Source organism: Pyrus communis, chromosome 11, assembly GCF_963583255.1.
Source record: "Pyrus communis chromosome 11, drPyrComm1.1, whole genome shotgun sequence".
Taxonomy (NCBI): Eukaryota; Viridiplantae; Streptophyta; class Magnoliopsida; order Rosales; family Rosaceae; genus Pyrus; species Pyrus communis.
Genome location: NC_084813.1, coordinates 4430001 through 4448417, shown reverse-complemented (window position 1 = coordinate 4448417; position 18417 = coordinate 4430001). Strand labels below are relative to the sequence as shown.

Here is an 18417-nt window from a genome sequence, read left to right as displayed (position 1 = left end):
ATACACTCACGGTTGGGGCCACACTCCAATAATCAACATGAGCAGCCTTTCAAGTAAAGTGTTCATTCGCAGCTAGGCCCGCAATGAGCATCCTCCACATCACATCGGAGTAGGCAGCATGACGGGTGGAGAGAAGCAGTCACTCAATCCAGCTTAAGTTCAACGAACAGACTACGAAATTCATCGCCTGCTAGGAATCTACCACATGCACCGCTGCCGGGACATAAACGAGCCGAGCACGTAAAAAAGTAGCCTAGACCAGCAGGTCAAGAGTGGGGGCAGCCGAGAGCTCCGCTACACCAACAAAGGCAAATTCAAGAAGAAATAGAATGGTTCATAAACAAACGATCGCGTGATTTCCAACTCAACAAAGTGGCCGACGAGGCTCTACGATGAGACGTGACCAACATAAGTAGGTTACCCTTCACAGACGAGATTGAGCAGGTAGAGCCTCTATGCGAGTTCAGCATGCCACATTTCACATCTTTCAAAGGGGATGAAGACCCAGAGAGATACCTAAAGCACTACCGAAGCGCAATGATCCTCTATTGAAACAACAAAGATTTTATATGCAAGATATTCACCACCACTCTACAATGTGAGGCACAAGATTGGTTCTACACCTTGCCGACACAATCTATCTGAAGTTTTGATGAACTTTCTTTGGTTTTAACCAAAGAATATTCATCATATCGCTCGATCAAAAAGAAGTCCGACCATTTGTTCAACGTCAAGAAGAACCCAAAAGAGTCGTTTCGTGATTATGTGAAGAGGTTCAAAACAAAGAAGGCAAGGATAATCAGATGCAACGACTTAATAGTTAGAGCAGCCTTCCAAAAAGGACTTCCAGCAGACCACTTGCTATTCGAAAAATTGATAATGAAAGAAGATCTAACTCTAGCAGACTCTTTCGCTGTGGTAGAGAATCATGCACTTTGAGACAGGCACATCAATGCACATTCAAGGACTTGAAGAAGTACCCGACATCACCTCCCTACTATCTAAACCGGAGGCATAAAAGGACTAATTCAAATGTTTGATGATATCTGAAGTAGCAATAAGCTCTACCGTTATATGAGAAGAGTTGGGGGCTCGACTACCTGTATTCCACAGTTTAAAAACTCTCCTCGATGCTATCATAAATTCAAAAGTTAATTTTGGCGATAGTTGTTACAACCTGGAAGCTTAAGTTTTACCTTCAAACTCACGCAGTCATCTTCATGACGCATTATTCTGCCCAATCCAAACACGCGACGATAAAGGCGTAAACCCTGGCGGATGCAAAGCTTTTTGACAAACGCAACAACTCGGCCTAAAAGACACGCCAAAGGTAGACGAACACTGGAATGACACACTCGTAAGCAATTGTCTTCGTCACCCCAAAAGATTCTACATATGAGCAACATGTACCGGCAGTTGAACACTACCTCTTACTACGCGTTGCACGGCCCTAGCCGACCCTTGCTCCATAATTTAGCTCTAGAATGGTCTAATACTGGCAATTGAGCATCTCCTGCTACGTGTAACATGGCCCCAGCTCCACGACTCCCTACCATGCACCAAGATGTTAAGAAGTTAGTACAAAAGTGTGACCGCTACCAACACTACAAGCCCATACCAGACTATCCAGTTATTATGTAATTCCTACCTTACAGCTAAATTCTCATTTGTTTTACTTGTTTTTCAAATGAGGAATTCAGAAGTAATCACAACTTGGCTCGGCTGCATGCTTACAACAACTGGTCACTCCTGTATTTCAAAAGAAGACCGCTCCATTCTTAGGGACTCATTGCAGGAATTACGCCCCCCGAGAGACCAACCATGTTCTTCAGTGCGAGAGGGTAAACCAATTCCACGACACCTACACAGGTCAGTTTTCCAAGACTGGAGGATAAACTCTACACTCCGAATATCCAGACGTGGATGAGCCTGGCTGCCCTAGTATAACTAGATGCACGATGGCTTACGTCGGGATTCCTAGAAGTAGCCACAATGGTCTTTTTCAAGGCTTAGCTAACTTAAGGATTTTGGGTTTCTTGGCCTAATTCATAGGGAACCGGCCCCTAGAAACGAAAATGGCACATTACGCAGTATATCCAATGGACGACTGCCCTGGAACCCTAAAGATGCTACCGAGTGCAATAAGGTAGCCTACAATTTCTAGAAAACTACCTACGGCTTGCCCTTTGAGTAGTAAAGCCATGCTAGACTTATACAACCGCACATTCTTGTGAAAGGTTAAACAAGCTAGCATCCATATACAAAGCTTTATCCACTGCTGACATGCTACGTAGTCGATAAACTTCACCTCTGCCAAGCGTGAAACAACTTACACCATCCTAAAGTGTTGTGATACTTGCCACGCAACCTACGGAATTGGAAAAAGTCAAGGTTAACAGCCTAGTGGTTATGCGGATTTGTTTGGTTCTGTAAGTAAGGCATCTGGCTGCCAACCCTATGGCTAACAACTTTGCAAAGTTCTATACTAACACCTACGGCTGCATATACTATGCGGGCCTGTCTGCTTATAAAAAAGTAGCATGCCTGCTATTGGTCTATTAAGTGTAAAGGTTAGGGCATGAACAAAAGAAGCGAAGATGAAGAAAGCGAAGGAATGATGTTTATAAACAACTTGAAAAGGCCAAAGGAGTTCAAGAAAAATAAGAGCTACAAGGAAAAACAAAGAAAATCTTAAAGGCTACCTAGAATACTATACTCCAGCAGCTTGGACATCCCACAACTACTCGGTCACCACACCTTCAGCAGTAGTGACGCTCTTAGCAGTGGCATCATCTAGTGCTTCACCCCTGACTGCCCTAGCCTGGGCACCAACTTATTCAACTACTTCACCAATGGAAGCCTCAAAAGTATAAACAAATAAGTCTTCCGGAGAAATAGACAAGGTCTCGAAACCTTGAGGCCATAATTATCACCGTTCTCCTCGAGCATACCAACACGGACGCGTTGCAGCTCATCCACTTCCTTCTTCAAACTTTCGTTGATCTTCAGTACACCTTGAAGTTCCAACATTTAGGGTTCAAGCTTATCGACGATTCTCTTGAAGTGGATCACTTGATTATAAGTAACAATCAACTTTTCATCCTTTGCATAAGCAGCGAAATGAAACTCAGAAACTGCAAACTCAAGATCTTGAATATGATGTATGTAACATCTAATCTCCTTTTCTGCACTTTCATACTTAACTTGGATCACGTCAAGCCTAGTCTTCAAGACAACGATATCTTGGTGAACAGTCTCAAGCTACAGAAAAGAAAAGGGCAGAAATATTAGACTTTTTCAAAGCAACAAGCTCAGAGTCCAACCTTTTGATCTCATTGGACGAGGAATAAGCCTTAGCTGCCATAGTCTTCACCACCTTATTGGTAGCCTTGTTATATATACATCATAGCAAGCAGAGCAGTCCTTCTATATTAGGTCGTATGCTTCACAAAAGAACTTGGGCAAACAAACCTTTCTAACACCATCAACAAACTTGGCACAAGGGTTCATGTCTTCAAGTAGATTTGGTTTCAAGAGCACACAGATCTCAGCAGCCTCCTTAGAAGCAGGCTTAGAGGATTTCTCACAGCTGCCATACGAGCAGTCTCCTCCTTCCCAGCAGGTGAATCAGTCTCAGCAACAGAGGGAGTGGGCTTTAGCGCCACTTTAGCAGTAGAGCCCACCTTATCGCTCTTCATAATAGTAAGCCTTTTCGAATGAGAACCGGACTTAACTCCCAACGGACGTCTTGGCACAGACTTCGGCACTGGGGGCATGACAAGACCTCCACACTGAGCAATACTATCAACAATTGAATTAGCCATTCTCGACATAACAGGCGCCATAGGCTCAGATCTACCAGCCTCATTTTTCTTCCTGTTAGAAGAAGTCATGTCAATCACAGGCCTTTTGACAACACGTGGACCCTCACAAGCAGCGGATGAAGTCTTCAGTTTTTTCTTAACAAGCATCTCTTGAGCAGACGGGGAAGATCTCTTCCGCCTTGATCTTCTTTACATTCTCGAGAGAAAGCAACCCATATTTCTCTCGACGAAAAGAACTAAGCATCAATTTTTCTCTCAGACCAGCAGGCAGGAGACCTGCATGCCCAGTATTCCAACAGTCCATGAGGTCCTCGACCTCCTCATCTCTTTCAATCGCAGGTATGACCCTCGTCAGGTCCAAGAAGCCAGAAGACATGAGCCATGCGACTTGCCTAGCATTGCGCCCCAGCGCCTCAATCTGCGGCCCCAGCCGCGCAAGCTGCCCTTGGCTCTAGCCAAGTCGAGCAACCCAAGCAGTGGTCCTTGCCACAACACCTTCTTAGCCCATGCCAAGTCGACTCCTGGCCCCTGCCAACCAACATGCCGCACCGCCCCGACGGCTGCCCCGCAACAACATTATCCAAAGAGAAGACAAGGAAAATTAATTTTTTCTTACCTCGGTGCGTCACGGAGAAGACAAAGAAAGCAACGAAAGACTATCCTTTGCACAGGCAAGATGTAAAAGATTGTTAGAGGAGGGGAACAAATATCCTCTAAGCTTTCTCTCTCTTGTAGGGTAGAATAAATCGCTCTCCAAAGTTGATTTAATAACCCACTTAAGGTGGACTTCAATAGGTTTTGAGAGAAATTTATTTCCCTTTCCTAGAAGGATCTAATTTCCTATTAAAAGAGATAATTAACATCAAAATAGGAAACAATTCAAAGTTTCCCAAGACAAGAAAATCTCTACACCTATTGCCCTTTTCTGCGAGCAGTCCAACAGGTGTGAGGACATTTGTGGAGCCAAAAATAATCACAAGGCGACACATGGATTTTTGGATGAAAAAGTCAAAAATACCCTTGGGGTGTATCAAGATTCCTACGCGCGAGTAGCAGACAATCACCCTCAACTAAGTCAGAAATGCCCAAAATAGGTAACAATTCAAAACCTATTTCATTCCATATATTTCTTATCTCTTTTTCCCTCTTTTAGCTAATCAATTAGCTATCATTACATAACCTTCAAAATATTCATTCCAAAAATATGTTAATTGGCTAATTAATGGATTAATTACCTAATTAATCCATTAAATGTCAATTACGTCACCCAATTCACAAAATATACCCTAAAATCCCAAAAGGCCAGCCACCCTTGTTGATCTCATCATATTTACCTATTTTATCATACTAATTAGCTAGTTAATTTGGAAATAATTCTATTTGCTAAATTAACTAGTCAATTATTCCCATAACTCCTAAATTCAACCTAAATCAAGAACCTAGCCCACAAAAGGAGCTAGGTGGCCAGTCCTCTCTTATCCAAAAAGGCCGGCCATTCTCTTATAAAAAGGCTCATATTTTCTCCAAAACACACTTCCAACTCTCTGGCTAAAATTCTCTAAAAATTCTCAATCACTTTCTCTCTAAATTCTAACTTTGGCATCAGAGGTTCTTCGCCCAAAGCCCCCCCATTCATCGTGGCGCATGAGGCTCTTGGCCTTAACCAAAGGTGTTAATTGTTTTGTAGGTGCAATTTTGTCCAAAAAGAAGGAGGCAGAAATTTGCATCCACAAAATCGTTATATGTAAGTCTTTCTTTCTTTATTTTTACCTTCTACACATTCCTCTTTTTAAATTCGTTGGATCAAATGAACTAAACTGAAGAAGATCAAATTACATAATTAACAAGAAGTGTAGAGGAGGCAAAAATGGTACATTTATGCAAACCACCCTTAAGTGGTGGTAGTGCTCACCACTCAACTTATTATCATAGATGAGTTTAAATTTTAATATTTATGTCTATCAACTACACAGATTTCGAAATTTAAACTCATCCAACGATTATAAATATGGTGGTGAACATCACCATTACTTAAAAGTTGATAGCAAAAATAATCTTAAATGAAAAAGGATATGTGAATAGGTCAATGATATATGTACAAGAAGAATGAGGATCCTCTTCAAATCCTCTTTGTGAGGATCCCGTGGATCCTCCAATCACATCCGTTCATCGTATATCGTGCGGTCAATTTTCATCAGATACTGTTTATATTTAATTTTAAATAAAAAAATTTACAATGATTTATAACCGCATGATATACGATAAACGGATATGATTTGAGGATTCCTAAAATCTTCACAAAGAGGATCCAGAGAGGATCCTCATTCGAACAAGAAATGATTAAGATTTAGACTAAACAAAAACAATGAATCGAAGTACCATTTTTTATTTCATTTCAATTGTCTTTTTCTTTCTTTTTTGGCCCAATTTATGTGATCGTGACTGTTCATCGTACATCGTACGGTCAGAAATTATTTAAAATTTAAAATTAAATATAAATAGTACCTAATAAAAATTGATCGCACGATGTACAATAAACGATCATAATCACGAGATCTCCATAATCCCAGGATCCTTTTCCCAATTTCAATTTTCTTTCTTAACCTCCGATGAAGTGAAAACTAAATGCAGGCTAGCCAGTCAATCATTACAAAGGTAAAACTACTGGAGCTCAAGTAATTAATTAAAATTTTGACAAAAATAAAAAATAAAAACTGATTACTTACATTTTAGCTTATACTTACTTACATTTTAGCTTATACGTGTAAGTCATAGATTGGCTTTCAACATTTGTCTGGTAGGAAAAAAAAATCTTAGTGTATTCTTCTTGCATGTGACAGTTTGACAGTGAAAATGAATGTGTATTATCAGATGCAAACAGACCATCTTGAAGAATATCTAAGATACGACTTTCGACCAAAAAAAAAAAGAAGAAGAATATCAAAACCTTATATTTTTGTATTTATCATTTACCAAAACAATTTTAAACTTCCACTTATAATCATCTCAATCTTGTTGATGACTTAGGGTGTTTTAGGTCATCCATTTCAAAACTCCAAAATAGTCGTGCGTTTCTAATAGGAGCACATTGAAGTTTTTAATAAAAATGCAAGTACTTTTGAAAGAAGCACACAACATGTGCTTATTTCAAAAATCACTTCAAGTGTTTTTTTTTTTTTCCTTAAGTAATCTTTTTTTTTTTTTTTTTTTTTGCGAAACATGATCAAAAGCATTTTTGGTGATATAACATTCTTAATTATTTTAAAGCACTTTCAAACATGCCCATAAAAAATGTAAATATACTATTTTTAAACTCATAAGAATTTTTACCTTTTTCAATTAACCACGTTTTTGATAATTTAAAATGTGTTCTCTTCCAAACATGCCCATAAAAAATGTAAATGCCATTTTTAAACTCATAAGAATTTTTACCTTTTTCAGTCAACCACGTTTTTTATAATTTAAAACGTGTTCTCATGACTTGACTCAATTTGAAAAAAATTACATTTTCCAATAAAGATGCTCTTACTTTCCACTCATGAGGTTAGATCGAGTCAAGTCCTGATAAAGCGTTTACTAAGTTCCTATATGTATTGTAAAAGATGAATTGATAATAATACTAATAAGGGGTGTGATATCCACACACCCCTTTTTACTTCTCACACACCTTTTAATTTTCGATCGTCGGATTGAATGAATTGAAAACGATCAAATGACAGAAATTAACAAGGGGTGAGTGAGAAGTAAAAAGGTGTATGTGGATAGCACGCCCCTACTAATAATTGACCAAGAAAACAAATTATCCATTTCAAGTTTGATGATCCTTTCCTTTGTGCGAAAGGTTAAAGGACAAATGGAGACATAGGTGAAGGGGACGACACCAGCACTATTATAAGAAAGGTATAGAGACAAGAATGACACGAGCCAGTAGATGGTGATGGATGTAATGGCCCTCACCAAGAATGGTCAATGTTATTTTTCAAAAAAAAAAAAAAAATTGATGTGCATCATTCATTCAGTTTTAATTTCATTTGAGTGAATCTGAGGGAGGGACCATCTTCATCTTCAAGCCTTGTGATCCTCTACATTTACAATTTATATCATAATTCAAGAAGAAAAATGCAGACATGAGAACGTAGATGCGTTGGACAGAGAGTATATATGATTCATACATTTGCATTCGAGTTTGAAACATTACAAATAATTCAGGAAAGGAGTTTGGGATGCATGAGTATCCTATCTACTAGGATATTGGACCACATGATTATTCGGCTAAGTAAGGAATTGTTTTTTGGAGAAAGCTTTTCAGGCCTAGCATGGTCCGCCACCAACATCACTCGTACTGTTTTCAATTTAGGCACCTATTACTAGATGCAAGGTTTATCATAAAATGTCTCGATGATATTAGAGGTGGAATCTCCATATATAAGTTATATATTATTTTGTTATATATGAGACTATATTCTCCACCCCTAATGAGTGTCCCCACATAGGGTCACGCAGAATTGGTCATTTAATTATTTTGAAGCTAAAGTCAATCTTTTCAAGTGCCCAATCAATATTCATTCACTAGAGTCAATGCTCTTCTTTTCGAAAACCTCACTGGAGGCTGGAGCCAAAATCAATTCTTTTGAAGACCTAGTATTCAGTTTATACCTTTAAGTTGGAGTTAGCAGAACTTTTGGAAAGCAAAACTTAAGGAAGAAAATTCAGGCTCAGTAAAGATTGGCCTAGTCATTCAGTCAATACCCTTAAGTTTGAGCTAGCGGAACCTTTCAAAAGCACAATTTAAGGAAGAAAATCGAGCTTATAAAAATCTAGCCAATGACATGTCAGAAGAATAACCTGCTCTAATATCATAATAATTTTTTTAGTCCTAGTATAACCAATCACCAACTTCACCGATATTCTTCCCAACTTAACCACCTATTACTAAATGTGTAGTTTTATCATAAAAGATCTTGGTGATATTAGGGGTCGAATATAATGAACCTCATAGTTTGGCAAACTCTGGCCAGAGTAATTAGGCTTGTTGGGCTTCTTGGCATATTATATAATAAACTTAATTTGAATAGTTAATTACGCAGTGAATAACATACAACCAGTTATCTTGATTATATATTCGGTTGGTTGTAATTACTAATGCAACAAAGAACACGGGTGAAGAGATTTACTTACATGAATCAAGTGTGTACTGTTTTGTAGGATCTTTTTTGTACTTGCGCTCTTCTTTTTCATGATGATTCATGAGAGAACTTCCCAAGTGTGCCTCTAGGAGTATTCACACTAACACACCAACGACAGATGATAGTGTGAGTAATTCGATTGTCCTAACAAGATCATTCATTTAGAACAATTAGTTTAGGCGACACAAGGTGGTTTTTGACTTTTGGATTTTTCTCTCTTTTCTCTGAGAGACAAAATTGATTTCACTTAGCATATTAGAACACAAGTGTTATAAATAGACACGTTGCTACATCCTCTAGTCGTACCTCCCTATAGGGTTTGACTCTTACGTCTTGTGCTTTGTGTCAAGCCCATTCCTTTGCTCACTTTGAGCTTGTGACTTGGACCCCTTTTTAATTAAATAAAGCCCAAAACCTATTTAATTAAAATCATGTCTAAAATGACCAAATTATTAATCCAATAAATTAACAATTAATTACATCATTCATGTAACGTCGTTATTACTATCATAGGTGTGTGACCTCCTAGGTTCTAACTAAAGACGACAATGAAATTATTAATTAATTTAATTCCACATGGCATAAGTAACATCTTGCACCATGTCATGGCTACCTGAATTACATAGAAGTATTCGTGATATAATCATGATACTCTTTCGAACCTTGATTATATTTACAATGCAATTCGATTCTTCTATTATCCATATCTTGATCAAAATTTATGTAATATGGATGTTAGAAATGTGCACAAAAGCCAATCATTATATGATACTTACAAATATTTCATATGTTATACTATTCCAGATTAATCCATGGACAAAGATTATATTAAACGTTATACGCTTAAATGATAAGTCCAATAAATATGTAATTCAGATAATGTAATATAAATAAATTAGATTTAGGGTAAATTACATAAAACTACCTCAACTATTAGGTCAGTCACAGTTTCATACCTTGTCTTTAAAAAGTTTCAATATCATACTTTATCTTACGATTTGTTACAATTTTATACCTTCCATCAATTTGTCTATCAATTCTTCCGTTAAATAGTGATGTGGCTTAAAAAATTAATAAAATATTAAAAAATTAATAAAATATTAAAAAATAAAAAAATAAAATCATTTAATATTTTTTCTTTTTACATGGGGGACCCACCCCCCTAAACCACCCGTATCTCCTTCCTATCCCACTTCTCTCTCTCACTGTGCGCAAAACCCCCTAACCCACCTGAGTTTTTTCATCTACCATCCCCTTGGATCCCTTCCACCTAATCTCCAACCCTGACCTTGACCTTGGATCCCTTCCACCTAATCTTTGTTGTCCACTTGTCCTTTTTTTCTTTGTCCTATAGACTGGCCCCGTCTACACCCTCCCTCACCAGATCCCAACCCTCCAGCCTCCGCACCACCAGCCTCACCTCGTACTTCTTTGTCGTCAGAGGCTGCCATGGTCACCACCTCATCATCTTCACCACCATTCTTTTGAATCAATCCCTACCCATCGACCCACCAAAGCCAAAGAAGAAAATTTGAGGAAAGCAACCCTTAATCTGAATCAAAAAATTTCTCAGGAGGCTGTTTGGTTCCTGGGAAAATAAATGTTTCTAATGGGTTCTTGGGTTTGCAGTGAAGGATTTTCCGAGAAAAATTGGGATTTGATTAGTTTGGGGGGTGGGTTGGGGGAAGACGAGAATGGGTGGGATCTGGGTTTGGGGCCGACGAGGCCACTGTTGCAACATGAAAAGGAGAAAGGGAGAGAGAATACATGAGGAAAAAGGACAGCGGATGAAAAAACCCAGGTGGGTTGGGGGGGGTTCTGGGCACAGTGAGAAAGATAAATTGGGGAGGAAGGAGATACGGGTGGTTTAAAGGGGTGGGTCCCCCATGGAAAAAGAAAAAAAATTAAATGTTTTTTTTATTTTTTAATATTTAATTCATTTTTTAAATATTTTATTCATTTTTTAAGCCACGTCATTATTTAACGGAAGAATTGATAGACAAACTGATGAAATGTATGAAATTGTAACAAATCGTAAGATGATTTATGACATTGAAACTTTTTAAAGAAGAAGTTTGAAACTGTGACTAACCCAATAGTTGAGGTAGTTTTATGTAATTTACCCTTAGATTTATGAGACATTTCTTTTTCATACACATATCCTAAACGTTTAGGATCATTGAATTGCAAATTGGGCATTGATAATCCGGATAATCAGTACATACTATGTCTTCTTTTCAGAGATTGACTGTTCTCGAGTCATTGGTGAAAAAGACACCAAGGCAAGTATGTAAGTGCTCAATAGAAATTAAGTCCATTGAACACAATCAACCAGGAGTTCTCATACCCGTGTCATTTGAGAACTCACTATTTTGGATAATGCAATGTAATCCTTTAACCTAAGACACCACAATGTTCTTTTGGTTAGGTCTCTAATCTTTGACTATGTAAATGCACTTTGATGTGTGAGGGTGTCTATTGCATCATTGGGATTAAGTTACCCAATCATGGAGGCATGTGATGGTACACAAGGGATCTCTAATTAATCTTCAAACCGTTTGAAGGAGAATGCTTTAGGATATGATTAAGATCTATGACCATAGCACATGGATTCAATTCAGTAAGTACGCTCCAAATCACACTTAAAGTAATCATATAGACAAGTGAATCACATTGGATAATAGACATGAATAAACTATTAACCAAACAATGTCAATATGAGTTATTGATATAGAAAAGAACCGTATGACATTTGTGAACACAAAATTTCCTACATATACATAATAATATATGTATTAAATTAATGTTTATGGTTACAATCTCTGTGATTTATTCTCTTAGAAGAATATTCCTCTAATTCGATCTCCAAGGTAGAATTCGACTCGAGGGCGATGAACACTTGATCTTCGGGCTTGAAGTTTCTTCAAGGACGGTCGAGGTTGGATCTTGTACAAAATAGGACCAAGAGGAGTTTCACGTGGTGGGCCGTCTTCAGCTTTGGTGTTGGATGAATCGACACATGTGTTTGTGCACGTTGATTCTCCATGAACTTGATGAAGAACACTAGTGTTAGGGTGTTTGGTGTTTGCTTTGGCCAGAGAGTTTTCTAGTTTTCTCCAAGATTTTGGACTTGCTTCATTTGTCTCCAATCTTCTTTATTATTGAAAATGAGCCTAGTATTTATAAGCGAGCAATTGAATCTTAGTTTAGAATCTCCAATATGATTCTCGTAATTTGTGGGATTGATTTCAAATTTGATTTAATAAGTACTAATTATTGAATTTAACTATTAGTTAATTTGAATCTTTAATTAGGAAGTTAAATCCTAATTGATATAATTTGATCAAATTAAAGTTAGTTTGTCTCCTTTTTAATTTGGCTTGTAATTAAATCAGAATCTTTAACTCACAAATCAATACTAACGAATTTTTAGTTTATCGACTAAACCTCTAATAAAGCTAAAAATTTAAGAACTCATTTAATTAGTTGGATGGATTGAACGAAAATAATCAACAAAACTTAATACATACTTGTCAAAAATGGCAGTCTGAATATCATTTTCCCTACGAATTAACTGCCATACAAGTACAAAGGTCAATTAAAGAGGTCATCTCCAGATTTCTTCTACTAAAACCACTAAATCAAGGGATCTAGATTTTTGAAATTTGATCTAATGGTAAAAAATTATTATAATATTTAAAAGTTTTTACTAACTTCTTTGTTTTTAACCGTTAGATTAAATTTCAAAAGTCCAGATCACTTAATTTAATGACTTTGAAAGAAGAGATCCGAATAAGATTTCTTTTCGCGTCCATACATGACCATTGCATCAATTTTTTTCACTGTACAAATGGATGAACATGAGCTGACAGTATATCATTCCAATTTCAATTTCCAATTTCAGCCCTACACTGACAGCAATTTAGCAATTTGGAGTTTCTCTCACCTACTTTTAGATATCAAAAGTTTATTAAATAAAGCTCACGAGACATTCTGAATCTCTGATAGATTTTCAAAAGCTTCAAAAAAAGGCCATCCACAAACAGAAACATACATAATAACAAAGGAAAAATTATACGTAGCAGTCTCATATAAAACAAATACGTGAAAACAAATTTGAGAGAGAGAGAGAGAGAGAGAAAGAGATAGAGATCTCAACACAAATTGTGGTCGATATCCATCCGACCTGTATAGACTCCCACTATCAACAGCAAAAAGCAACAAAAACCCTTGAAGGATCCAACCTCATTCTACAACTTTTCTGCCCTCCTCTCATCTCCTCTCCCATCCTCCATTCTTTATACAGTACCCACCGGACGGGAAAAGAGCATAGCTACTCCGATGGAGCAGTACTTACTGGCTAGCTGCTAACCCTAGAGGGCGAGCCGTACGCTTGAAATTATTTTTCAGCAGACTAGCTAATTTATTAGCTACTGGTGCTGTAAATTTTGATATATATATTTTTTTGCATCTGGAAATTAACCAGAAATAATTTCTTGATGCTTCTTTTATCACCTTTGACGGAGGGTCGTCATCATCATCAGCTCAAAGATGAAAAACAGTTAGGTGATGATGGTGACGTGGAGAGTAGTTTTGCTTTTAATGGCGGAAATAACACGGTGCTTGATTTCCCAGAGTTTTCGGGAGGAATGGGAATGGGGAATCTGCTGGATAGCATCGACTTCGATGACCTCTTCATTGGCATCCATGACGGAGACGTCTTGCCGGATTTGGAGATGGACTCGGAAATACTTGACTTTTCAGTTCCAGCACCCGCCGACGATATCAACACAAAAACAACACCACCACCACCATCCAAAGAGGAAGAGGAGGTTGCTGATGATTACTATAATACTACAAAGACTACGACGACGTCGTCCAAAGTGGAAGACCAGGAGGAGGAGGATTTGCATGGACATGGTGAGGTTGCTGCAGCCGCAGTTAGTATAACGAGTACTAATAATAATTCAGGGTTGAATCAGAATTACTCCAGCTCCAGTACTACTACTACTCCGGATAATCGAGGAGATCAAGAAATAGTGAGTAAAAGAGATGATATTAATCAAATTAGGGCAGCTTGTCGTCCCTCCTCCGGATCCACCCGAAGAAAATCAGCTGACCACAAATTAGCAACAAAGTCTTCACCCACAGCCCAATCCAAAAAGTCTCATGGGAAGCGAAAAGTTAAGGTACATACTAATATACAGCTTAGCTTTTATAATTATCAATTAAATTTCTAGGTTTGGCAGTACTAGTATTATACTTTAGTTGGATGAAATATATATATATATATATATATATATATGAGAAGCTCGTGCTGTGTAATACGTATAGATAACAACTCTCTCTCTCTCTCTCTCTCTCTCTGGGTCATGTGATATTCACTAACTTCATCAACTGCAAAGAATTCACGGGAATCACGCAGGAGCGGATTGTAATGTGTTCATTTATTTTCAAGTTTGTGAATGGCAATGTTCTAAAAAAGTTAAAGAATGACAATAATTGAGGGTAGAGAGAAGAGAGAGAGTTGTTTTTTCTTTTGTATCTTTTCAATTATTTGGTAACTTTTAAAAAGGTTTTTGCTATTACATATGCATTGTGGGATCTGAAATTGAAAAGAGTTTTGGTTATTGAATTGTATGTAGGTGGATTGGACACCAGAACTGCACAGGAGGTTCGTGCAAGCAGTAGAGCAACTAGGGGTGGATAAGGCAGTCCCTTCTAGGATTCTAGAGCTTATGGGAGTAGATTGCCTCACTCGCCACAATATTGCTAGCCACCTTCAAGTACAATACTTTCCCTTTAATTATATTTTCCCCACCTATAATTCTATACTACTCTATTCCATCTCTAGCTAATCTCGTTAATTAGCCTTTACATATAACTGTAGATGGTGCTTAATCGTAATGGTGGAAGGCAATCATGCCTATGCACCATGGTGCATATTTGATTCACACTCATCCCTCTCCCCCTAACAACCAACAATTTATCCACTGATGCTATTGTTTATAAAAATAAACGAAGAACATGAAACTAGCTGTATATAGCTTATTCATTTGTCAGCCTGCATTTTAATTTTTTTGGTTGTATTTTTGGTCTCTTATTTAGTTTAGAGAAAAGGATAATTTCCTTCAAGATTGATATTCCAACGAGCGGTATAAAATAGGGTTTTTCTCTAAAGAGAAACAAATCTATTTGGGAATTACAAAGATGTTTGTTTCTTTCACGATTTTGGAATTCGTTTTAGTTACATTTCCAATACATTTAATTTTATAAATTATCATTTAATGTGCAGAAATATCGGTCGCATAGGAAACATTTGCTAGCCCGTGAGGCAGAGGCAGCTAGCTGGACCCAGAGACGGCAAATGTATGGGGCAGCAGCTGCTGCCGGAGGAGGAGCAGGACCAAAGAGTAGAAGGGACGTCATGATGATGAATAACCCTAATTGGCTTAATGCACCCACCATTGGTTTCCCTTCGATAACTAGTACTACACCTCCTCCCATGCACCACGCTCAGCACCACCGCCAGTTGATCAGACCCTTACATGTGTGGGGTCACCCCACCATGGACCAATCCATGATGCACATGTGGCCGCCAAAGCATCATCTTCCCCACCATTTCCCACCTCCAGTACTACCACCTCCACCACCAGCTCCTGCACATGCATGGCCTCCTGGTCCGCCACCTCCTCCAGACGCTTCGTACTGGCACCACCCTCACTCTCACCACCAGCGTGTAAGTTCTCTATGCATTAATCTCTCAATCTCTCTCTCTCTCTCTCTCTCTAAACAAATTGGTTTAGTTCTCTATCTCTAGGTCATTTCTTTTTTCAGTTTTTTGCGTCTTTTGTTTATATTTGTTAAAAATAAAGTCTAATTGGTAATTGTATTCAGTTTTCCAAAAACTGAAAGTTGAAAATTAAATGGCAAATTTTGAAACCTTATTACAAAAGTTGCTTTTAGTTTTCAAGAACTAAAAATAGTTGTTAAACAAGTTGATTTTCTTAGTTAGAGTAGCGTGCTTCATCTTCTACACTCACGTTTGAATATATTTCGTAGTTTAGATAAATTTCTATATATCCTATTGTTTTGTACATATAAAAATAAAAAAAGACTTTAACTCAATCAACATTGGGTTCTAAAAAATGAGCACTAAAATGTATTATGACTTGATGGTCTAGGCTCCGGACGCACCAACTCCAGGAGCACATGTTTTCCAAGGCAGCAGTTGGCTGCTCCGACGTTAACTAATCATTCCTTACAGTTTTGGAGTTAGTAGTTTTTGTTGGTACAAATACAATACAGTGAATAAACTTTTTGGAACATTAAGTACGTACCATAGAATAGGTGATACGTTGGATGGCATCTTTTGTGAATGCATGTGATTGTACTTTGTACATTGGCTGAATTACTTTTGTTTGAATTTGTATGATGCAGCAGAGATTTCACACCCCACCTGTCCCGGGCATTCCACCACATGCCATGTACAAAGTTGAACCTGCACGCATTGCTGCCCCCACTCCACCACAATCTGGCCCTCACCTTCTTCTCGATTTTCATCCAGTAAGTCAGTCAGTCACTCAATTCATAGAATTATTTCTTGGAGAAATATTTCTCTTATGCGTACTCATTGGTGACCATGAATCCTTGGTCACCAGGTGATTAAGAAAACGAGACTCTTATTTATTATTTGCAAATGTAAATTCAAAATCGTTAATGTCGCAAAGTAGAAACTTTAGTTTAGAACTAATTAAGGATGATAATTTAATCTCTTTTGATTATATGTGACAGTCAAAAGAAAGCATAGATGCAGCTATTGGAGATGTTTTATCGAAACCGTGGCTCCCTCTTCCTCTTGGCCTAAGACCTCCCACTACCGATACTGTCATGGTGGAGCTACAACGACAGGGAGTTCAGAAATTTCCACCCTCCTGTGCTTGAACCTGACCAGATTGATACCACATTTTATAATGTTGTATCAATCTTGATGGTGTTTGTCCAAGACAACAGAGGTAGAAAACCCCAAATTTGACGACAAGTCCTTTCATACATAATATTGTGCGCATCGACCTGCTCTGCGAGTTTTTTTTCTCTTTCTTTTCTTTTTGGCCTGTCATTTTTCCAGGTCTTCTTCCTAAGCTAATTGAGTATGAACTGCTTCTTCATTATATGTGTACAAGACACCTTATATTAGCATATATCTGTCGGAATAAAGCGAACGATTTTTGGAGTGGTTGCTCTGAGTAAATAAATTACCAGCTTTTGATGCTAAACACTGTTAATTTGCTTTACTTTCCACAATTATATGGTCACGTTTGGTATGATGAAAGAACAAAATGGTAGAATATCAATGCTTTAAAACTAATACATAAAGCTCTTTCAGCCTAAGAACAAAATGGTATAATTTGAAAGTTGATCTCAATTTCTTACTTGAGTTATCCAATCTAATTCAACCTAAGTATTAAATTAATCTGGCTTATAAAAGGCAACCTAAAAACATTTCAAATTGAAAGTTAAACGGTTCTGCAATTTGCAGCAGGCTTGAGCCTTGCGCAAATGTGGCTTCCATTCCTTGCATTTGATTGTGGGTGCTCCGTACGTTTGCAGTATTTATTCATATCCGTAGCTTTTTCTTTATAAATAACCTAGGGATATATCCCAAGTGGTTAAATGTAACTCAATAAACTCTTCACTATGATAAACACACATTGAATTTTTCTCCCGCCTTACCCAAGATGCCACAGCACCTGGGAATATCTCAAAAAACCAACACAGATTATGCTCCTCAACAAACCAATCCTTTGTTAACAATATCCAAACTATAGGTAGCAGGGCACTCGGAAATGCTGTCAACAAGATGAATCGCGCTCTCCATAGGGGAAAATTATTGCAGTCAAGTTTGACCGTGAGGAAGTTGTAAACATTAGAGATGGGGGGTTGAAGTGGGAGTGTCAGCAGCGGAAGTAGACATTGTTGAAAATCAATGTCAAAATTAGGTATGAAAAGTTAGACAATGTTAGGTATGGTTGAGTGAAAAAAAAAGAAAAAAAAATTATTAGGTGCAATTAATGTGTTTTGTGTGGTAATAAATCATCTTAGTTTAATCATTTGGTTTGCTATAAATACCCAAGTCCTCAAGCATTGTAAATCATCCAAGGAAAAACAAAGCCTAGAGCTAAATAAGAAAAGCTTTGCTAATTAGTTTGTTTTGTGAGCTTTCTTTAAGAGTGTGCTCTATTTTCTTCTTCTTGGGATCATTAGAGTTATCTTGGATACTCTTCTTATTAAACAATTGGTATCAGAGCCAAGTCGGTCAGGGATCGTTCTTGGTAGAGCATTGGTTGTAAAGTCTCTTGAAATTCTGAGTATGCTCTGTGGTTGCAGTTTTGACTGATCTTCCACAT

At 37.7% G+C, this 18417-nt stretch overlaps 1 protein-coding gene across 4 annotated transcripts; it reads left to right on the top strand.

Moving 5' to 3' along the window:
* Nucleotides 1-13115: 13115 nt before the first annotated feature.
* Nucleotides 13116-17297, top strand: LOC137708309 (transcription activator GLK1-like). 4 transcript variants are annotated; one of them, XM_068447361.1, is made up of 6 exons: nt 13118-14199; nt 14656-14796; nt 15306-15749; nt 16195-16256; nt 16451-16576; nt 16805-17296. In XM_068447361.1, the coding sequence occupies exons 1-6, from the start codon at nt 13510-13512 to the stop codon at nt 16818-16820; spliced, it is 1479 nt and encodes a 492-aa protein (XP_068303462.1). In that variant the 5' UTR covers nt 13118-13509; the 3' UTR covers nt 16821-17296. The 4 variants fall into 4 exon arrangements, with proteins under 4 accessions (XP_068303463.1, XP_068303462.1, XP_068303461.1 ...); XM_068447360.1 differs by lacking the exon at nt 16195-16256 and having other exon boundaries at nt 13120-14199; nt 16454-16576; XM_068447359.1 differs by lacking the exon at nt 16195-16256 and having other exon boundaries at nt 13122-14199.
* Nucleotides 17298-18417: the final 1120 nt, after the last annotated feature.

What these genes read in the sequence shown, in the direction of transcription:
- LOC137708309 (XM_068447359.1), top strand. Translation starts at nt 13,510, where the DNA reads ATGCTTCTTTTATCACCTTTGACGGAGGGTCGTCATCATCATCAGCTC. An exon ending in ATGGGAAGCGAAAAGTTAAG is followed by an intron (nt 14,200 to 14,655) that starts GTACATACTAAT and finishes AATTGTATGTAG; the next exon opens with GTGGATTGGACACCAGAACT. An exon ending in TTCTTCTCGATTTTCATCCA is followed by an intron (nt 16,577 to 16,804) that starts GTAAGTCAGTCA and finishes TATATGTGACAG; the next exon opens with TCAAAAGAAAGCATAGATGC.